The sequence below is a fragment of the Parasteatoda tepidariorum genome, chromosome 2 (assembly GCF_982258835.1).
Source record: "Parasteatoda tepidariorum strain Cologne lab strain chromosome 2, Ptep-v5.0, whole genome shotgun sequence".
Lineage (NCBI taxonomy): Eukaryota > Metazoa > Arthropoda > Arachnida > Araneae > Theridiidae > Parasteatoda > Parasteatoda tepidariorum.
The window spans coordinates 46,975,367-47,000,002 of NC_141756.1; the positions used below are offsets into that span (position 1 = coordinate 46,975,367).

The following is a 24,636-nucleotide window of genomic DNA, read 5'->3' on the forward strand; positions in this document are numbered from 1 at the left end:
ACCACACTGATAATGTCCATTTATCTTGTCTACAATTGGTGACAGACAAGTACGATTTTACAAAATAAATATTTAAAACTCAATGTTATTAAAGGAGTTACCAAACAAAAATACAAGCAATATAATGTATAAAAATAATTATATCACAAAAAAATAATTTAGCAAATTTAGAAAGTTTACTGTTTAGACAGTTTACTGTATTCACCAAACTATTAAATTTGTAACAAAATTATATTTTAAAAAATTACACGCAGAAGCTATATTTAAATAAAAATGAAAGTAAATTATAGAAGAGATTTTCACATCTTAATGATGAATATAAGAAAAAAATAACAATATCTTACGTTTCTCGGTAATATATCACATATCCTAAAAGTGACCGATCATCAATAAGATTCTTTCCGAAACTATCCCATTTTACAGTTACAATAGAAGGTGAAGCATTTCTTACTGTTACATTCATATTAGTTACATCGCCTAGTAAGAAAAAGAGATAATAAATTAATGTATTATTTTTGCACCAAAAAAGTTTAAAATAAATAAAAAATAAAATAATTTGGTAAGGAAAGTTACATTACAATTTTTCATCAATTGAGTACCTGCAAGAGTAGCGTTAAACCTGATTCGCTGCTGAATCGTGGCATTTGTTTATATCACGATTACAGCTGTAATATTAACACGCTATCTTATTTATGCATAACCAGCTGATTTTAACAGTCTTCTTCCCAAGTTGCAGATACCCAATTGAATCAGTTCAGGATAGCCAAATTATGTTATCCTGTAATTAACTAGAGGGTATAACTCAAAAAATTTTATAAATTTTTTTTTCAATAAATGCAGCCTATAATCATAATGTGTCTTTTTTGGAAAAATTAAGTTTCAAAATATTTCTACCTAGTATCAGGGTGCATAGCCAAATTATTCAACAAAAAATAAGCACCTTTTAAGCACTTTTCAAGCACCAAAAAATATATTTAAGTACTTTAAAAAAATATCATAACAAGGCAGGGTCGGAAAGTTTTTGACAATTGGCGGTTTTATCTTGTTTTAACCGCCATGCGAAAAGAAAAGAAAACTTTTGGCATTGTTTTTGACAATTGTGTCAAAAATCATGAAGTTTTCAAAAACGAATGGCGTTTTCATACGCTACCGGCTGACAATCCGCTGAAATAGATTGGGGTTGAATTAATTGTGAAAACGTTGAATAGAACAATGTGAACTGTGTCGTTTTAAATAATTTGTAGTGAAAATCAACATCGTAAAGGAAGAATCTCATTTTGAAAAAGGGAAAATTAAGCACTTTTCAAAAACATTCAATGAAAAAAACACCTTTAAGGGCTTTTAAAAATCGAAAATAAGTACCTTTACGCACTTTTTAAAACTGCTATGCACCCTGAGTCTATTCACAAAGCTCAATAGTTATATTTCATAACACTAACTTCAATTACATTTACTACTAGAGTTGTTGTTGTAGTTCATTTATGTCGCACTAGAGCTGCACAATGGGGTATTGGCGACGGTCTGGGAAACATCCCCGAGGGTGATCTGAAGACATGCCATCGCAATTTTGATCCTCTGCAGAGAAGATGGCACCCCTGCTTCGGCAGTCTGACGACCTGCACGCGAAATCGAGTACTTTACGGTACAACAGTTTAACAAGGATCGATACTATGCACCCTCGATCCCAAAGCAGACTGATCCGAGTGGTCACCCACCCGCACACTGACCGCAGTCAGTGATGCTCGACTTCGGTGATCTCAAAGGGAACCGTGTCTTAACAATCAGCACACTGCTGGACATTTACTACTAGAGTTTTTTAGATAACTCTATTTTCTGGCACCATTTGAGTACAAAAATAATTTCATTACAAAATTACTTACAGCGACACAATAAAGTACTTTGTGAGGGAAATTGCATTCAAATTTATATAAGGAAATGTAAACAAAACATACATGCAACCCTGTCCCCATTGGAGCTTGGTGATACATCTCTTTCATCCCAATCAGCTACTTCAGCATAGGTTTTTAATTCTTGGATTTTACTTGGACACAGTTTAGAATTGAAGTGGAAAAATATTTTGCCATTTAAAATTTTCAGTTTATTGGTGCGTAATTTCCAATCCCAGAGCTCTTGCAAATTTTGATTGTCCAATACTAACAGAGAGTAGCTGCAACATAAATGTAAATAAATAATGTAAATAATATACAACTATATACATACAAAGATACATTTATATATAAATAAATATATGTATGGGGAAGCATCAGAGAGTCCAACAATTTCCCATATAAGCATTATTCAAAAATCTTTCTAGGAGAACTTAGTAGATGGTATAATTATTTTCGCCTTACTAGCAATCATCCTAATCTCTGTTAACTCTTTGATTGTCAGTTATTTAAATTACTCGTTAATATTTTCCTCGTACCACCCCACACATACATTCATTTCAGTGCGGCAAAGCGCTATTGCACTACTGTTAACTTTAAAATTACTTTACTCTTAATAAATACTTAATAAAAATTATTAGAACTACTTAAAATTGTTTCAACTAATTTTCCAAAAAAAAATAAATAAATAATTATGCATTTCATTGATCTGTCATTTTAGCATATATACAAGAAATTTTTTCATAAGTTTTTACAAAAAGGTTTTACATAAGTTTTATTTGTCGTGATTTTCAACCAAAATATAATAATTACAAATTTCAAACAAAATAAAGTCGTATTTTTAAAAAAAAAAATTTTTTAAAGAAAAATTTCAGCAATGAAATTTTTGACAAGATGAAAAATTATATTGATAATATTTTTGGTATACCGAGATCTATGATACTGATATTTAAGACACTTATATTTTATATGTATAGGGATAAAATAAAATTATTTTACATTAAAAACATCTTTAAATAGGACCTTGCGCACTTAAATTTTGAGCACCCCCAAATAAAGAAATAGATTTCATTAAATAAATTTGAAGAACAAAGATTAAAACAAAAATTATGTTTAAATGAGAAACAAAAATGAAATGAAAACTAAGACATGCTTATATTTTTACAATATATTTAATAATTACTTTTCAAGGATATAATTGCGATGATATTAGAGTTAGATATAAAGAAAATGCAACGCTACACAAGTGTTAACATTTCTATAAATTAGTACTTATATATTAAAAGATATAAAATACTACACAAGATATTTTTTTTATCTAGATGTTTAACAATAAAATTCATAAACTTACTCTTTTTTATCTAATGTGTCACCTTTAATAACAGTAAGAGACTTCAAAAAATTCAATGAGACCAAAGGAAATGAACGTGCTATTTTTAAATATCCGTCAATCTGCTCAACCATATTCAAATTTTCTTCTAGCTCTTTGATGACATTGGCTATAAATGAAAACAACATATATATGAATACATATTCAACTTTTTTCTTTCACCAACCAGTGTCATTAAGCTTCAATCATTAATTTTTTACAGAGTGAACTGTAATTACCCCCTTTAGAGTATTTTTTTTATTGTAATAAAAAATGCACATAATGGGTCAAAAATTAATATTTAAGTGAGAAACGGGCCCTTCAAATATTACATAAGCACCAAACAGGGGAAGAGATTTCACTGATTTGCTTATTTTTATTGACAAGAAGGGAAGAAGGGGTACAAGCAAGGCTTTTATAAGATATTAAATTTCTCTTACTTTTGAAATTTTCCAAATATACAAAAAAAATTGATGTAGAAAAATTTCAAATTTGGAAACTAAGCAGGAAAAAATTCTTTCAGCGGTCAAGAGTTTTGATCACAGAAGAATAACAAAACTATTCCTAAAGAATATTCAAACTAAAGTTTTATAGAATTAATGAAAATGCTCATCTTGTTTCGTGAAAAATTACATCTTTTACTTAAATGTAATCTTAAAATTAGATTACAACAATAAAAATCAAACAAAAAAAAAGGTAGTAGGGAGGGTATTGCAACGTTCCTGAGTAAGCATGACCGGAGGTTTGTGATTTGCTTATAAAAGGGAGGGGGAGTCTAGAATTGCCTAAAACATATTTATTTAATATTTGAACGACCACAAACAACAAACTTCGATAAATTCTGACCAACCACTTTTATTGAGAAAAAAAAAGAGACAAGAAGTATCTCACAAAAATCAAATGCAGTCTCACCGCACTAATAGAATAGTTTTGATATTCTAATTCTGCATATTCTTTCACTAACATAATTAATAATTAATTAATAATGTGGAAATAATTACTTAAATAATAATATGCTTAATATTATGACAAATTACGTCCTTCAATTGTGGCGATTAAAGGAGACTTTAAGGGCCGAGATAGCTTGGTTGGTAGGGCGTTGAGCCCATGTCTGAGAGGTTGTAAGTTTAATTCCTGCTGGCAAATATGTATACAAAATGGAGACTGGTGCACAATAAATCTGTCGGGGTCACAAATTCCTCCAAGTTCTCCATAACAAATCAATAGGTCTACGGGTCTGAATCGCAGATTGATTGTGCTCTGGTTCAGGTCAAAATTACGATCTGCGGATGGATGAAAGGTGCGTGAATGAATCCTCTCTGTTAAACGGGTTGTGACGTATGTGTGTGGCAAACCTCATATTCTTGGCCATAGATGGCAAAACTGAAAAACAAGAAACGCACCCTCTGCTTTAAAAATTCGCTTGATTTCAAGCAGGCTTACTGATATTGGCAAGTGGCATACGTAACAACAAAAAAGGAGACTTAGATTAAATAACACACATGATTTATTAGACACATCTACAAGGCATAACTGAATAAGACGAATAAATGGAATAATCGAACTTATTCCGATATAACGTTCAACAGTGTTGGCATACAGCTTTAACAGTGTCATCTACAGTAAATATCGTACAAATGTTAAGTAATAACTCCTAATGAGGATAGATTTTTTTTAAAAATTTAATTTATACAAGAATTATAATATAATAGGCAGTCATTATAGAACACTTTACAAATATGAGCTTTTCAGTAATTGATTATTATTATTGTTTAGATTTACCAGTTTAGAAGTAGTTTTATTATAATTAATATTTTACTAGTTTAAAAGCAATGACTCACATTTATAACAAGTACTAGAGATAGTTCAGGCTCACTTGGAGCCCAAAGATTTTTAATCAGAGCTTGAGATACATGAATCAGTTAGATTTGAGACTTATGTCATTTGGAAATTAGTGTGAGCCTCACAAAGCAAAAACACCAAACAGCGGGAGCAGATCACTATTTCTTTTTCATACCCCACAAATTTTAAATTTTTTTATACTTAATAACTGAACCAGATGTTTGTGTAAAAGTGGTAGAACAGATTATGAAAATTTTATTGTGAGTACAAGCCAAACTGGAAGCTTTTTTCAGTAAACCTGTTGGTCCTGGGAGGAGCTTGTCACATCTCTATCAAGTACATGAACTCAGGCAAAATTAAAACATGGAAGTTAAAAAAAAAGCAGATCACTATTTCTTTTTCATACCCCACAAATTTTAAATTTTTTTATACTTAATAACTGAACCAGATGTTTGTGTAAAAGTGGTAGAACAGATTATGAAAATTTTATTGTGAGTACAAGCCAAACTGGAAGCTTTTTTCAGTAAACCTGTCGGTCCTGGGAGGAGCTTGTCACATCTCTATCAAGTACATGAACTCAGGCAAAATTAAAACATGGAAGTTAAAAAAAAAATATTGCAAATGATAAATAGTACAATAAATATTTTTAATAAACTGAACTTACATCCGCCCTGAATGTGAATCTCTAGAGAACCATTTATCCGAGTACATCCTTTGTAATTTTGCGCTGCTCCAACATGATCCACAGTCATTGGAGCACATACTGTGAAGACAAATAATTAAAATCAACATCTGCACTTCTTTAATGAAAATTATACATAAAGAATGAATACTAGATTACTTATGACTAAATTTTTGCTAAAAAGAAAATAGGTTTAAAAAAAAAAATTCAAATTTTAAACTTTTCCCTTTGACACAGCAGTAAATAAAACTGTGAAATTTTTTAACAAGATGATAAAATGTTTATTCAATGAAATTATGTAGGAAGTAAGTAGTTTATTTTTAAGATTTTCAACTGTTAAATCACAATCATTATCCACAGAACTTGAATATATATCACCTCCAAATCTGAGTTTTAGCTTCTATTAGGGAATATTATACTAATATTTCAGGAATTATACAAATGTATTAGAACTTAAAACAGTTGGACCTATAACAGTTTTTCAAAATTACTATTGGGATTTCAGAAAGAAACAAGAAAAAACTAAATTTTGATTTAAAAATAGAAAATTTATGTATCAACTAATGAAAAAAAAACATTCGAAAATACATTTACCCTTGGGACATTTGGCTCTACATTTTTTGCAAACGTGAGGATTGTTATCGTCGACTATGTAGCCAGAAGGACATTCTGTTGTGCATTGTGATTGAAATGGTTTATAATATACATCAGGAACTTTAGGATATTCTCCCCCAGAAGAATGCTTGTGAGATATTGAAAAATTTCGACACTCATCTTCTCTAACACACCTTCGATTCATAAACTGCAAAAGAAAGAATAATATGCATAAAATTAATTTTCTATTAAAAATTCATAACTGCAAAAGAAAGATTCATAAACTGCAAAAGAAAGAATAATATGTAAAAAAGTAATTTTCTATTAAAATTTTTTTTTACATTAAATCGACATTAAGCTTTCTTTAGATTCAGAATGTTACTTTTAATAACTTGAAAATTGCTGACCAGCCTGTGTAGGGGTTAGGGAACTGCCCTTGCATCAGAAAGGTTCTGGGTTCGAATCCCGGGCAAGGCATGGATGTTCTTTCCTTCTCTGTACTGTACTATATGTCCTTACTGTGGGAGCATCGTTGGCCCACCTAATATGGTGCCCCAGAAAGAGTGGCCAACAAATCTGCCCTTCAGGTGCCTGTATGATCTAGGTCATTATTCAGGTGGGCATTGGAAGAAAAAAAATTTTAAATTTGAAGGGGGAAAAAAACGAATTCATCTGATTGTAACACAATTAAAAGGATAATAGTGTTTTCGATGTGATTATGTGATTTTTGTCACTTTCTCACATGCTAAAATGAGGATTATTTTTTCTCCAATCTTTTACAGACATATAAAAAAGTTTCACGGACAAAATGAATTTATTTGAAAGGCCCTTAACTTTTCAGCATAATTGCCTAAAGGACACCAGGCATTTAGCATATCATTAAATGAGCTATGAAACTTTGTCTTCAAAAATATTGCTGCCACCAATGCAGTGGGATGGTCTTGATTAGGACTGGGAGATGTTGGCATTGCGATGTATCGTCACGCTAACATCGCGATATTTTGATGCATCGCGATGTTTCGGTACATTAATGTTTTATATTTAGTACTGCGTAAATTCGTAATTAGTAAGTTGCATTTCATTTTAAAAATATATGTTGCCTTTTTTTATAATTATTTCTCAATAGTTAAAGACGTGGATGTTTGCAAAATATCTGTTAAAAACATTAAACGGCTGGATTAATTGTTAAAAAATCAACAGGATTTGCACATACATAATTAAAAGGAAAGCATTCCATAACTAAGAGATTCAACAACGATTCGATTCTCAATCACATTCGGATTCATCATGTCAGCAGAACAATGAGTCACGATGTAAAACAGACGGAGAAAGATAACGATCATCGCCACAGGTATCACTGCACACTTAGAGAGGAAAATGCTCTTCGCGCGAGCGTGTAGACATCGGCGTACCATTGGGGACAATGCTCACCATCTCGCGTGTAGACATCGATGTCAGCGATACATCGGGAAATATCGTACACATCTAAGTAAATCACAATTTCCAATGCTTCGAAAAATTACCAATCCAAACATCGGATCGGCGATGATTTCTTAGAATCGATATTTCCCGATGCATCGATTTATTGCCCAGTCCTAAACTTGATTGAACTTGAAGTTCTTTAATGAACTGGATATATTGGAAAGTAGACAAGGTTAACGAAAACCCATCACCTTTCATTGTAAATATCAGTCTGCTAGTAAGATCAGACAGATCGTGTTGCGTAAATGTTCTCCTAGGCCTAAGTTCTTAGACCAAAGAGGAGCTTAAAACAACTACTCGCAAATAACTGACAACAATTTTTGTAACTGACAACTTCTTGCAAATGACTAACAGTCCAAACAATGTTCAGATTACTCCTCGCTTAGTTTGGCAACCTGGAAAATTAATCTGAAAAAGCTTCAATGCTTATCACACTTGTCTCACACCTTTGGTGGTTACTCAGGGTGCGTAGCAAAATTATTCAACACAAAATAAGCACTTTTCAAGCACTCAAAAAAAATTTTCAAGCATTTTTAAAAAGAGTATCATAATTAGGAAGGGTCGGAAAGTTTTTGACAATTGACTGTTTTATCTTGTTTTAACCATCATGTCAAAAAAAAAAAAAAAAAAAAAAAACTTTTGATATTGTTTTGAAATTTTGATTCATGTAAAACGAATGACGTTTTTATACGCTACGGACGGGTTGAATTAATTATGAAAACGTTGAATAGAACAATGTGAACTGTGTCTTTTTGCATAATTCGAAGTGAAAATCAACATGGTTAAGGGAAAATCACATATTGAAAAAGGGAAAATTAAGCACTTTCTAAAAACACCCTATGAAAAAAGCACCTTTAAGCACTTTTTAAAAACGTTACGCACCCTGTTACTAGTTCAACAATGAGAGCATTTCAAAGCTATTTAACCAAAGTTCCAAAATCTTAATTTAGTCATGGCAATCATATCAAAAAAGTAACATCAATTGTACATAAATTTCGGTAATAATTTCTTCTCTTCTTTTTTTTACAGTCCATCCCTAGTATGCAAAGGGATATATAACTACTCATTAAAATACCTATTGGTTAGAAATAGTAAAAGATCAAAATGTATACCTCATAAGTGTTTGGTGGACATTTTTTCATACATTTTCCTTCCCATACAACATGCCTGCAAACAGTGCAGTCAGATGATAGAGGGCCTGTGCAACCGCCAAGACATTCAGGATGACAGCAATGAGTTGAATTGTAACAGGATGAATTTTGCAGATCACATTCTTTTTTGATGCAGGGTGAGACTAAGGGGAAAAAAAATTAGAGACTTTAATTTTCTTCTTTTTTTTTACCACTGATTTTTATGATTTCCAAGCTATATTTGCCTCCTAATATATATTTATTAATGTTAATAAAAAAGTGAAATAAACACATAAGTTATTTGTAAAATTATTAATCTGCATCATACTTATTTAAGAAAAGATAAATCAACAAAAAATGCAATTTATTTTTTGCAAAACACAGCTGCTATCTTGCTAAAAAAAACAACTTTAAATGTTTTTATTGGTTAGTAAAACAGTAAACACAAGAATAAAAAATAAATTACTGAAACTGTTGAAAATAACATAAAATTTAATGGCTGGAGGTAGCCAAAAATGAATAAAAAGCATTAGCCTGGAAAGAAAAAAAAAATATCCCTTTTTCCATTTTGTGATATTTTCCCTTCTCCATTTAAAAACTCTTCTCATTTAAGTAGTCGCCTCCATAAAGAAAAATAATTTGCATATAATTATTCGTCATAACATATTAAGCATCTTTTAAGCGAAATAAATTTATTATTTTTACATAATTTGAATTAAATAACTGAACTTATGTGTCTAAAAAATTGTAAAAAGAATAAAAAGATCTTTCAAATTAGAATAAAATAGCATTTTTACTTATAATAATCATTACATTTTCAAAATAAATAAAAACTAATGATACAATTATAGTGTAATTTATTCATTGTACTTCATGATAACTTTTATTATTGGCATTAGATTTAGAGTTATTTAAAACAGTTTTCGTTTTTCTATTGCTCATTAACATTTCTTTAAAAATAAAAATACTGACATAATTTCAAACATGTAAATTAAATTAAGGATATTTTAGAGTTCATTAAATTTGAATACGAGGGTTGCTATTTATATTTCTGGCCTAATAATGAAAAAACAAACATGTAGGATCGAAATTGGTTTTATTGTTTTTCAAAATATTCTCCATGATGATCAATACACTTTTGCATGCCTTTGAACCAATTTTCAAAGCACTTTTTCAAGTCCGATTGAGGTAACTCCAAAACATGCGTTTTGAATGCATGAACCGCTTCTTCGGGGGTCGAAAATCGTTGTCCACGTAATTTATTTTTGATGTGTGGGAATAAGAAGAAGTCATTGGGTGCCAAATCAGGGCTGTACGGCGGATGACCCATCAGTTCGATCTTTCGCTCCGTCAGAAATGCCTTTGTTTGAGTCGATGTGTGAGAGCTCGCATTGTCATGATGAAGAATGATTCGCCTGTTCTTCTGCTTTTTTCGAATTTCTCCGATGACTTCTGGCAAACAAATGGTCGTGTACCATTCAGAATTGACCGTCCTGCGTTGCTCTAACACCACTGTTGCCACATGACCGTTAATGCCGAAGAAACAGGTAATCATTTGTTTCGATGTGCTTCTTCCTCGAACAACTTTTGTTGGTTTTGCCTCGTCTTGGAAGACCCATACAGTTGATTGCTGTTTTGTTTCCGGCTCATATGCATAGATCCACGATTCGTCACCTGTGTAGATGTTATACACAGCCTTTGATGTACCTTGAACGTATTTTTCCAACATTTCCTTGCACCAATCGACACTAGCCTTTTTTTGAGCGTTTGTCAGATTATGCGGGATCCAACGCAAAGAATTTTTTTTTACGCTCAAATGTTCATGCAATATTTTATTGATGCTAGTCATACTAATGTCCAAAGACGCCTCTATCTTACGGTATGTCACATAACGATCTTGCTTTATCAGTTCACGCACAGCATCGATCTTTTCTGGCACAACAACGGATTTTGGACGACCTGCACGGGATTCGTCCTGGATCGAACATCGACCACGATTAAATTGGTTATACCAATTTTTTACAGTGCTGTAGGATGGCGCTTTATCGCTGAATAAAGAATTAAGTTCATCGAAGCACTCTTGTCTTGACAATCCACGTCGAAAGTTATGAAAAATAATGGCACGAAAATGTTCGCAATTCAATTCCATTTTTTGAAAGAGAAGAACTTTTCAATTTACTGTCAACAACACAAATGAAGCTATAATGGTAAATCGTCTGCTGAATTTATGTTTAAAAATATCAAACTTTCGATTAAAATCGTCTGTAGTCGCCTAGCAACACTTACTGTTGCCAAGGCCAGAAATATAAATAGCAACCCTCGTAATTGATATATATATATATATATATATATATATATATATATATATATATATATATATATATATATATATATATATATATATATATATATATATATATATATATATATTCTGACCCCCATAATTTGGGGGTCAGAAATTCGAATCCGTCGGAAAAAGGTACGTTTATTCAGAGAAAGAACATTTTTGTGCGATTTCGTAACTTAAAATATATCATTGATTAGAATATTTAAGGTCACCCCCTCAAACCATGAAGATTCGATCTACTTCAACGAATCCTTTCGCCGAGAAATCATTTCTTTTCGATGCTATATTGCAAAACAAATTATAAATTAAAATACTTTGATTAGTTTTTTTAAATCGCTTTGTTTTTAAAGATTACACGCTGCAACTTTGTCAATAATGAAGAGGCGTATGGTTTCATGCAATTTAGAGCATATTTAGACGATCTAAAACAAACACAAAACTTCACACGAGTTTGGACATATTTGAATCACGCATAACATTGATGATTATTGAGACAAAATAAAACGACGCCGTTTTTGGATTTCACTCAAAATTGTGGTTTGGCACCATATCATCAAAGTTAAAAATACGGGTACGGTAGGAATATTTATCATAGCTGTATCGACCAGATGCTGGACATTGAAGGAAAAGAAGTAATCAAAATGTGTCTAGATTGACCCCAGAAAATCTCTTTAAATACATCTAATTCTTTAACAACTACATGGTTACACTTACTTTTCTGGCACTTTTGAGAATTCCAGCACAAGTAAGTAGGTTTCTCGGTTGATTTTGGACAAACAGTGGGTGGTCCAGGACAAGTATTGGGACAATCTGCAGACTTTTTATTTCCCTTGATGAAATGACCACCTTTACCCTCCTTGGCAATCAGATCCCACTCAATTGTTTCCACATAACAAAGTCCTGGATTCTTCTCGATTCTCACAGAACCTCTTAGAATGTCTGTGAGATTACTGAGCCCAATTTCCTGGAGCTGATACAGCTCGAACACGACCAGCGCGTAGTTATGGAAGAGCTCGTTGCCTCTTATCACAGCTAAATTCGGGAAGAGTTTACCGAGAGAGTTCAGACCAAAAGCTCTGTAGACAAGCAGATAGTCGGTTATCTCCACCAAGTTCGGAAAAGAAAGATAATCATAGTCCTGTGCTTTTCCGTGGTCGATGAGTAGAATCTGTAGAGATCCCTCGATGACAGTGCAGTTCTCAAGCTTCTTGAAGTTCTCAACTTTGTTCCGGATATCGATACTTCTGCATACTGAAAAACACAAAAATATTTTCTGTGAGAAAAATAATAATTATTCAGTTTCGTATACTATATTATAAGTATTCGCTTAGCCCAAATTATTAAAATTTTTAACATATCAGAATGTTTCTATTATTTTGTCATCAGAGTCGGAAGGTGTGAAAAAGTGGTTACAGAAACGAACAACAAAAGAAAAACCAACCTTAATAGTGTCTGAGGCATAACCAAAACGTAGAGTAGTAGAGTAATCAGATAGAGTTGTTATAGTTCTTACGGGCCATTCACACTTTATACGAAACAAATTATGTTAGAATATGCCTTTCACAATGTTATTATTTTTTTTGTAGAGACATATTTTTATTCGTAATGACAACAACAACTTTACATCCGCTATTCTCGTTTGTAACAACATTAAGTCATTGATTTTAGATGGATTGTTTACATTCAGATGCCGATAACGACAACTATTCTTTCATTTTCATAAGTACTAAAATATGTAATCCTAATTTAAAAGACATTTATATAGTATCATTTTTCCCAAACTTCAACGCATTGGTTCTATTTGTTCAGTAACGCTGTTTTAAGGACCCGGATGGTTGTCGGAGCGGCTTTACAAGAAGCGATCACCCTCAAAGGATTTCAGGGATGTCTGGTGATCTGCATGGTTAATCCATCTGGAGATAATCTTAATTTAGTAGAAAACCGTCGCCCATGTAAGTTATATATAGACGCGCATAGTTGCCCATGAAAATGAAACCAGGATCAACTTAACTCTTGAGAGCACAAATATGTGACTGCAAGAATTCAGCTGTAATACCTTTCATTTATTACAGAGCCCTTTTTAAAGAAATGAAGGGGTGAGCGACCATTCAACATGAGGACCTATGCCATCAAACCTCTGCAACGATGATGGTCGATTCCTTAAGTAATAGAAGGCAGATAGCGATCCTCTGCATGGTTCTCGAAAGTGGGAACCAAGACTGGTTGTGCAATAAATACCTGCCTAAGAAATTGGCGTGACCATTATAGCAACGAAAAGTTGATGGTATGGACAGGCAACATGTTGGATGGAAGTACACTTGTCCATGTCTTTGAAAGAAGCATTGTTATTAGATACGGTTTTGGAGCTATTTCTGCCTTTATCAAGGGTACAGTTGGCCTTGAGACAATGAATGACCACACAAAACTAATCTAACCAATTAGGACCAATTTGTAATGGTCTCTAATTGTGATCAATTTGTTTCACTTCCCCAATTTCGGAGACCAATTAGGGAGGTGAAGTGCAACTAGCATTTACCTTCCGATAACCTACCTTCCGATAACCATCCAAGGCTGAAATCAATGTTGCTGAACGAGTGGAGCTAATTTTCCAATAACTGCCTTATTTTCAGAGTGAACCTGTATTTCGATAAAAAGGGATTACACATATTTTGTTGTTGTTGTTGTTCGATTTGATAACTACTGTTTCATACCGTACAACTACGGTAAATATAACACACGATCGAGCGTACGTATTATAAAAGGAAGTAAAGCATTCCTGCAACCTCCCATTGTGCGCCAGGAGGTCATGGAGGTTAAGGGCTACACAATTTCGTGACCAACGACAAAATTGCGCCAATGTGTTCAGCGCTGCGCACAGGCTACCTTTACTTTCCAGACAAGATGGTACCCATCGATCTGAAGCTGTGTAATAGAATTATCCATGTACCTACCGAGTTTCATCAAATTCTGCCCAGTACTTCTGAAGATATTTGATCAAATCTGAAAATTTTCTTAATTTTGAGCACTAGCCGGTTTAAACAATTCTCTCTTTGAAATAAATAAGCAAAAATAATTCGAAATTTCTCAAGCATTCCACGTAATTTTTGTAAAGAGAGTGGAGATTTTAATAATTTCAACTAACATGTTCATCCTTTTTGATTAAAAAATTTCTTACGTTATAAGAGCTGAGTAAACACCATTTTAGAACTTTACAAGCAAAAAATAACGTCATTCAAAAGTTATTAAGACTTCCTTTAGTTGACATAAGGGGAATTCCTTTTTTCAACTTTCTGCTTCACGTAAAAAATAAATGAGATGTTGTTTACTAGTTTTGAAAGGAAGGTAGCTTTCTCAATACCAGCGAGGAGCAAAATGTCGATAAGTAAAAAAAAAACATATTCTCATGGAAAATGGATAGGTTATTTTAGTGCAGACTTTGGAATAAAAACAACTTAATTACCCCTACATATCCACGTATATTCGTAAATCCCACGCTGAATAAAGAAAAAAAGATTTTATTCTCTTTTTTTTATTTTTTTCTGAAGTGAAAATAGCAGCGAGATAAAATAAATGATAAAAGATTACCAGTAAAAGATAGATAGATTACCAATAAAAGATAGAACTATCCAAAATAAATTAATAGAGTATTTTACAGATTCGGTAATATGCCTAACTAAACGAGCGTATAGCTTGATTTCACCCTTACCAGCAAAAATATACAAATCACTAAGTCCCTCTTAGGCTTTTACGTAAGAAAGTTGCACCTCCCCCCCCCCCCTAGTTTTTCATATTTTACTTTCAATATTACTGCAGCAATCTAATTTTAGAATTAAATAATTTAAAAAACAAAAAAAAACGAAGCAACTTGTATAAAACAAAATTTATGTTTCAATTTGTTTCATAAAATTTTGAATGGGTTAATCTCTAGGAATATTTTGTGTTTTCCCTTTCTCGTTAAAATTTTTGATCTCCAAAACATCTAGAAGAAATTTTTTTTCAAACTTTTTCTTTTCCCAAACCTGGTTTTCATTAAAAAATTGAAAATTTCCTAAGGGAAATTTTTTATAACATTATTTATTTAAAAATATGAGATTTTAATGTCTTACGTAACCAACTCCTCTTCCCCCCTTGTCATCAAAAATACACATATCCCAATGCCACCCACAATGATTACCTAATATTTAATAAAACCCTTATGTACTAGAGCCAAAAAAAAAAAAAAATTAGCTCATTGTTTCTATTTTTTACTTATACTATAATTTGAAAAAAAAATTATGATTTTAAAAGATATGTTTTAAAATTTCGATAATAAATTCAGTTAAAATGTATTTTTTTAATAAAAAAATAGTTGATTTATTAGCTTTAAATAAATTATTACGATCGTAAATATAAATTTATGATTCGCTCATGTTGGAAATCAAGAAACAGATATACGGTTTCGTGATTTACAGGTAAATATAAAGTATGAATAAAGTCTTGAACGGATGTTTAGATGCAGTTCAAGAGAGGGATATCGGATATACGAGTTTTTCAGATAACTAGAGTTCTGAGTGCAAGTTTAAAACATACACATTGAGTGATTGCGATATGCAATTAAAATTTCTCAATTAAGGAGCGACTTCGTATATTTAACTTATTTTTAGAAACTTATTGATCTGTTTACAAGTTAGATAAACTTTATTATTCCTTTACGACGGTTGGCAACAGATTTACGGTCTTAGAGTCGTTGCGCCAAACTTAGAGTATATATTTAGATCCATCTAAGATTTGTGTTGATAAGTTAATTTCCCCCAGCCCGATATATATACAAGTATATATAAGGACATAAATGAAGAGGAAAAATTTTTTTAAAGAAAAGGTACCAAAAATAAAAATTAATTTAAAAAAAATAATTAAAAAAGGGAGAAAAACAAATAAGAAAAATGTATTTCGTCGTCAGCTCACACGATTATATCGCAAATTACAGTGCTTTCTAATATTGTATTAATATAAATAAAGCCAAACATGTTAATACAATAGTGTGAGGAGCACACTATATATCATTTACTTAACTGACCCTCACGCAAAGTTTATTGACTATGAGAACTTTTGTAAGATATTTAAAACTTATTTTTTAATAACCCATTATAACATAAAATAAAAATTATAAATCTAGATATCAGAGTAATCTTTGAATGCATTGGGTATTTTTTCAACTTCTATTTTAACCCACTAAAGTCGAATTTCCAAATTATTTAGTTAAATGCTTTTTAAGAATGTTTGTAGAGAAAAATACGATATTAACATACCTGGAAACAAGGCGCCGGCGCAGAATAATATAAAAGGAGGTGCAACCCTCTAACAAACTACACCCCCCCCCCCACCAAAAAAAAATTTACAATTTTCTGTTATTGCATTTTGGTTTGTTATTACATATACTTTCATCTGTTAATTTTTTTCAAGATATATTTCTTCATCGTTAACAAGATATTTAAAAAAAAGTACGAATTTCTTGTACTTTCAAATTTTGCCACGAGAAACTGTACTGATGGCGCTGGCATAGCTACTGACTTTGAAACACAAATAACTACAAACAGTGGTTTCGCATACTAACGTGTTTGTGCACGCTTAAGATTGGTATTTATTGTGTTGATGAAGTTTTACAGTTGTGAGAAATCAGTTTGTGTTATACACCTTTGTTAAACTATATAACAAATAGAAAACATAATATTATTAATATTTTAGACGCCCGGTGGCTGAGTTGAAGCGCTTCGCACTCCCGTGCCACAGGTCCTGGGTTCGATCCTCGGACCGGGCAAGGTTAACTCAGCCTTTCATCCCCTCAGTGGGTCGATAAATGAGTACCAAGCATGCTTGGGAACTAAACACTGGGAATTTCGCGTTCGGCTGACCACCTAATCGGAACATCTGCTCCTGCACCCTGGAACCCAAGGTCTAGAAAACTGAGATGGGCACAGTAGGCCTTGGCTCTCTTTGGGCTGTCGTGCCACTGAGTCTGAGATGAGAATTTATATTTTATTAAATGAAATTTAGAAATATAGCTTAGATATCTGCTAAGTTAGTGCATGCTCAGTGTGCATAAGAAAAGAATCAAAGATGACTCAGAATTCATTGAAAAAGTTATAAACAGATTTGGACAGCACTCAGAATTCATTGAAAAAGTTATAAACAGATTTGGACAGCAAACAAGACGATTACAATTCTTGTTCGATTAAACAATTTTTTAATTGTTATGTATCAATTATTTAATTATTTGTTTTTGAATAAAAAAAATTAAAAAATTTTTTTTATAACAAAATTATTTTTCTGTATCGCTTTAATTGTTTTTAAAAAAAAGCCAGGGGGGAGCAAGTGCACCCCCTTGCACCCCGCTGCCGGCGCCCTTGCCTGGAAACTGTACCAATGAACAGTTTGATGCAAAAAAGGGACTATATTGCCCCAAACTTATCAATTTTAGAAAAGCTTAATTTTTTATAAACAAAAAATAAAGCATAATTTTTTTAAAATTCTGTCAGGTGTTTCAGAAATAGGCTGTACTCAATTGCGAGCAAAGTAAAGTGGTTGATTATAAAACCACAGATTCAACTGTTTTTTAAAAATAGTATAACAATAGGTTAAAAATACCTCTTTCTTCGGCATTTGAATATATATTATCATTTTTGGTGCTTTTGAAAAGTACAGACATCCATTTTTTATTTAAAATGATTTCATTTTTAAAAGCAATTTATTTCAAATGTAAATAGTAAAAAAAAAGTACAGACAGAATCACAAAGGATTTGATATGAATTGGTTTTCATTTACTAATTTAGTCTTTTTCGTTTAACAAAAACAAGCAACTTTTAAAATAATAATAATGGTTAACTTAAAAAAAAATCATTTCAGAAAATATAACTAGAAGGATTCGTTCAGAAATTAACTTTTAAAATTAATATAATTTTAAAAAATTTTAAATTAATAAGAGTATAATTTAGCCGATAAATATTGAAAACGCAGTTCAGTTTTTAACCTTTACAAAATTTACAGGAGTATTTTTTTACTTGGCACGATATGATTCGTTAGTTAGCAATTTAAAATGAGTAGAAAAATAAAATAAACTGGGAGGTGTTCCAAGATTTAATAAATAAATAAAAAAAAAAGTTTGTTTACAACGTACAGACAGCCATTAGACAGTTTTATTTTTCTGGACTCCTTTCAAAATATTTAGGAAAATACATCACAATAACCCGGACCCGGATTTAATTAAAATTAGCAAAAGAAAGGATATTTTAATCTAAAGAGTAATGACCCGCAAAAAAAAGTAAACTACAAGCGGATTTAGAATAAATCGAAGTAAATTAAATAAAATACCTAAATTAAATTTATAAGAAAAACATATTTATTTATCTGTTAAGACTGTAAATACAAAAGCAAATTAAATTTGAAGAGACAGCCAGAGATTTTGTTTTATTAAAATTTGATGCTATAAAATAAAATTGCTTTTGCTTATTAAAATATACAACATATGTAAACATAAAAATTTTCTAATACATATTTCGAAAATACGAAAAATTTTCAAAGAAAAAATTCTCATTAACTAAGTAAATATTTATGTTAAGAGAGTAGCTATATTTTTCTAAAGATAATTCTTGCATATTATTTTATTTCTAAAATGAAGTATTTTAGTTATTATTATGTATTCTTTTTGGGTATTCTAGAGTAAATATTTCTCCCAAATTCGAAAGCAATTAAGGAAAAAGAGAGAAATGAAAAAGAAATGCACTCCAAATTTTTATTTGCACTTATGAACCTTAAAAAGATAGATTAAAAAGAAACTTTTACAAATGCGTTATGGGGAACATGAAGTGATTGTGCATTTAAGAAGTTTTTTTTTAAAAATTAAATGGAATATTTATAAATAATAAATATAAATAAAATATTATTTTTCGATCGTTTTTGTCCCTTATTTGTTCTTATACTCCTTTACAATGAATAGTCATAGTTTGAAAACATGTGTTTTGTTTTTCCACTTGGCTGAAAATTATCATAATTACTGCCTTATTCTTAGTTTTTGCAAATTTTTTATGAACCCAGACAATGCCATATTTGAGTAAGTTTTTAAAAATTAAAAAATTAGACCGCAATCGCTTTTAATTTTTACATAACTGTGGCTCCATTACTCCATTTCATTCGTTTAAGCCATTCATTTCATTCGTTTACGCCATTCATTTCATTCGTTTACGCCATTCATTTCATTCGTTTAAGTCATTCATTTCATTCGTTTACGCCATTCATTTCATTCGTTTACGCCATTTTCCGAATAAGTGCAAAGAGAGTGATAGGCTAAGTTAGATAGGCGCTTAACTTGAACTAAAAGTCATTAGTAATTATGTAATTAAATAGTAAATTACAGTTCAGTTAATTATATTTCATAATTGTTATGAGTCAATTGTTGCATACTCACAGAAATTAAAAAAATAGCATATAATTCGCGAAAGAGCATAATTTCAGATGACAACGGAGCCTTAGAAAAACAGCCTTTTAAGTTTACGAGGAAATTTTTGGTTATTTTTATTTTATTTCATAATCGGAGCTGTGAACACCTGACCTAATACTGAATTGACTGCTGTCAATGTTCAACACCGTATCCCTGCAATTTTGAACCTAGTTTATCCAAAGTCTAGTTTATCCAAATGTATAGTATGTATAGTTTGTCTATAGAAAGAATCCCCCTCGCCACGAAGTCTAAGGCCGTATGCTGCGATGGAAACAAAAAATAGCTCATTTCAAACAGGGGGGCTTCTTTTTCCCCTGATTCCCTTTCTCTCGCTGAGTTCGATCCGAGTCAAAACCGGTCTTAAATAATGATCTAACTTACTTGATACTTGAAATAGTTGAACCTCGTAACCACAGTAACCGCTACCGCTTCAGATGAATGATAAGGGGAGTTCTTTACATAGACAAACTATATGTTGAGTGAGACTTGTGACAAGGTAATAGCGGGTACGGTGAAGTGATGCTTTAAAACAATGGGGAGAAAGGGGGTCAAAAATATTAGGAAAAAAAAGCGTGCTATATTTTTTGAACGGCCCCTAAAATAAATTTTTATAGTTTGATATTAAAAGCAAAACAATTTAAAGGTAAAAACAAAATACGAAGCAAAATGTGATTACTTAAAGAAAGATAAAGAGAGAGAATATAAATAGCTTAAATCGTAAAATCAGTTTTAAAAAAAATGATCTGGAAAATGCAAATAGTGTTTCTATCAAAAAAATAGAAAAATCATACAATTTATTTGATCTTTTGGAAATAGCATTTCTTTCCTTTTCCAGAAAATCAATTTAAAATGTCAAAGTAACTGATACCGAGAATATAACCTCTTCACCACTGAAGTATAAGGGAATAAAGCAAAAAATATTTTACAGTTCCGAATTTCTATTTTACTGCCATAAGTCATAATAAGATAAACAAAATACGAATTATACTGATAATTCCAGAACTCAGGTTTTAATTAAGTAAAATAATATAAATGTTTCAAATATTAAATTGCACCTAAAGTAGAAACAGACATGCATAATGTTAGATTATGGCCTATTTAAATACAATGATGAAAAGATTTAATAATTATTTAGAGAAAAAAATAAATTTTAAAAATACGAAGTTTTTTTACAATGGGATGCAATACTAAATATTATACTAATGCTGATCGATGCATTACTGCACAAAATCTCAGTTTCAAAACTATTTTAATTATGCAACGACGCAAAAAAAAATAATGATTGAAAATAATTTAATATTAACTATACTAATATTAACTAGCTATTCTTGGGGTTCAAATTTCAAAAATGTGGAGAGAAAAAAACACGAAAAGTTTAAAGTTATTAAATGTAAGTATGTACCTTAATATAAAACAATGAATTAAAATACACTTAAAAACATTACTAATTACATATAAAATTGAATACTTTTAGTACTATGAGATTTCACTTGATTTCTATGTTTGTCATAAATTTGGCCATGCGTACCAAGGTACACATACGTTGACCTGCATATTCTTGACTGTTTTAAATATTAAGCAAATACAAATTTAAAAGCTACAAACAGATCACAAAACTAAGACGAAAGGGAAAAAAAATATTTTCAAAAGAACTAAATTATGTAATATTTAAAACTAGTTACATTTTCGAGCAAGTGGACTTAGGGCCATTTTTCGAAAATCACTTCCATTTATGTGAATTTCTGACAAAATAATTTACATGTTCTGCATCTATTGCGCAATCCACAGACAGCTTAAATTATCCACAAATGTTTCAGTGAAGATAAAATTATAAATTTTCTTATAGCATGTTTCAGTAGCTAAAAAGGCAAAGGTTAATGTTTGTGAAAATTATATATATATATATATATATATATATATATATATATATACTATTGCGACATTCGTGAGAAGGGAGTAAAAATCTTCTTTCGGGTGATCCGAGTCGTAGAGGGGGGGAGAGAGAAAAAAAGAACTATGAATATGACTTTCAAATCGATCACCGAACCGCATCTGCAAAACCACAAATGTCACCACGGTGCACAGCTACTTTGGCACTTCCTCAGAATCTTTGAAAGCTGCGTGGATGGGTTTTTAAAATGCAGCTGCTTATCTGCACGGTAGATCTTGTTGTTTTACAAAGGACAACCCGCAACTATCCAATTATTTATTTAAGAACGTTAGCAATTCATTCAAATGACGTGAGGTTGTCGGAAGAGCATTCCAAGAGCCGCATCATCGGCATTTAAATTAGACATCTATCTAATTCTAATCGATCTTTTGCTTCGTAACGCTACTAGCATCTTCAAGAATATTAACTGAGATTAAATATGGGATTGATTCGAATGTGGGGTTATTTAATAGATGTCCAAATAAGGGATTGGATTGTAAATGCATATGGAATCTCGTTGAAGATGAGAGGACTCATGTCATGGCTACGCTCGATCACTATTGCTGTTTAATTTAATATGTGCGATAATTGTAGCATTGCAGTGGAAATAAGGTATTCATAAATGAGAGGAAAATAAATGCTAAGTCAGAAAGAATGAACTCACAACGTTACTTTGTAAAATATGTAATATGCTAAAAACTTGGATTTGCCTTTCTATATGCAAAATAAAAGCTAATGAAAGTAAAATGGAAATGAAAGGAAAACAAAAATGAAAACTAATACATTTTAATGTTTCCTTTCTGAATTAAATGAGTCAGCAAATGTGGCAAATTTAAAGGATTTCGGGAACAAAAATTTTAACATATATATATATATATATATATATATATATATATATATATATATATATATATATATATATATATATATATATATATATATATATATATATATATATATATATATATATATATATATATATGTACATGCAAGGAAAAGTTTTAATTTATGAGGCCTAAGAATATGAATGATCTTAAATCACGCTCAACGCTATTGGGAGAGTTTAAAATGAAGTTATTTTAATCGAAAAATAGTATATTCTTAATCATAATATTACAATAATAAATTTAAATTTATGTTTAAGTTATTTCATATTCGTGGTAACCAAACAATTGTTGTTGTATCCATTCAAGATAAAAAAAATAGTTATTTCTTATAGTTAATCCAACAAACTGCTATATGTTTATAAATTTTTGTTTCTACATAATTAACATTATGCTGACCAGGTGGCCGAGTGTTTAGCGTGCCTGACTGACTGCGGAGCCGATGGTTTCGGGTTCGAATACCGCTCAGGGCATTGATGTTTCTCTATCTGCTGTCCTGTGTAGTGTGATATGTGTGAATGTGGCCCACCCTATGAACGGGTATTTGTGGCAGTGTGGCGTGGGTAATGATAAATGAGCAACACTTCCGGCATCTTCTAAGGCGAAGAACGAAAGTTCAGTGCCTGCCGTTATTGAAAAAAAAAAAAAAAATTAACATTATAAACCTAATTGACGTTTCGATTTACTCGATCAAAGGATAACTAATGTTTGGATTTGATATCAATAATTGTTTGGTTCCTACGAACCGAAATTATCTTTACAACAGAAGCATGATTTTTACGCACCTAATTAGAAATTGCGATAAATTTCACAAGTTGATTTACGATCAAATCTAAATACGAACTGAGAGAACGAAAAGGGTGAAAAGATGACCTCTTTTTTTAATAGCAAATTCTAAAAATAACATGTTTATAATTTTTAATCAAAATAATATTTAATTCAGTGATTAAAGATTAGAGAAAATAGAAGAAAGCTTTTATTCCTCTCAAACTTTATTTCACAGACTTCAAATTTCACATGATTATGATAACTTTTATTAACAATATTGTCACATTTCTCCTAAAAACGTGATGATTTTTACTATGCATACTATTACTTATACCTCTAACTAAAAAAAGACTTAATCATTTTTTGAAAAGAAATTATTAACATTATTAAAATCTTACATTGAACAGAATTTAATATTAATTTTTCTTCATTGGTAATCTGAATTTCAAAATTAGTAACAAGATAATACAGAGCCTGGTTAATAGCCATATCGATCACTAACAGTAGTAAGGTAACTAAACTACGCAGACAAAGCATTGATTCGTCTGAGAGAAACGTATCAAAAAGTTCTATGACACACACAAAAGAGTTTTTACGTTGATTGTTTTACATCATTTCTTGGCCCAGAACCAAAAAATAGTTTTTAAAGCTTTAACGTGCCAGTAAAAATGATGGAAGAACGCAAAAGAAATGGAATGACTAAAAAGTTTATTTTGAAGTATGACAAATCGAGTATAAAAAGTTAAGGAAAAAAATAGAAGTTGACATTTTTCAAACGTAAAAGTGGAACTTATGATGAGAAAGTAAATATTTCGAGTCTATATATTTTCAAAATGCACTGAGAATTTCAAATTCAACAATATGTTTTCAAATTTAAGATTGATGTTCCAGGAAACATTTGAATATACCTTTTTTTATTCAGATGAGAATAGTTGAAAAAGAATGCATGAATCATTTTGTTTTTCTAGCATTGGACCATTGTTAAGCTAGTTTGGGAAGATGATTTTGTTTTCTAGGTAATAAAAGTAGTGAACAATAAGACCATTGGAGTTAAATGAAGTCCAATGATATTTAAACGATTTGAGCAACTTTTCGACATACCGGCACTCTGAGTACCGGTACTTTTTACCGTAATTTGAGCTGGAAATTACTACCATTTAACAATATTGTAGTAAGAGGAGATATTTTTTTTAAAAATTCAATTTTTGTGCACGTTAATTAGAAATGGACCATTTTTAGCACTAGATGT

General features: G+C 31.1%; 1 protein-coding gene across 5 annotated transcripts in view; it reads right to left on the minus strand.

The window, feature by feature from the left end:
- Window positions 1–24,636, minus strand: part of LOC107449842 (insulin-like peptide receptor) — a 159,659-nt gene that overhangs the window by 25,988 nt on the left and 109,035 nt on the right. For 2 of the 5 annotated variants that reach the window (XM_043042330.3, XM_087157275.1), the window contains exons 3-9: window positions 12,047–12,583; window positions 8,968–9,149; window positions 6,374–6,581; window positions 5,762–5,860; window positions 3,238–3,385; window positions 1,953–2,167; window positions 345–477 (exon numbers count right to left, since the gene is read on the minus strand). In XM_043042330.3, the coding sequence (XP_042898264.2) occupies window positions 345–477; window positions 1,953–2,167; window positions 3,238–3,385; window positions 5,762–5,860; window positions 6,374–6,581; window positions 8,968–9,149; window positions 12,047–12,583 (1,522 nt within the window). Of the gene's footprint in view, window positions 1–344; window positions 478–1,952; window positions 2,168–3,237; window positions 3,386–5,761; window positions 5,861–6,373; window positions 6,582–7,586; window positions 7,744–7,785; window positions 7,926–8,046; window positions 8,066–8,967; window positions 9,150–12,046; window positions 12,584–24,636 lie in introns of those variants that run through there. The other 3 variants (XM_071177488.2, XM_071177487.2, XM_071177486.2) reach the window with 3 other exon arrangements.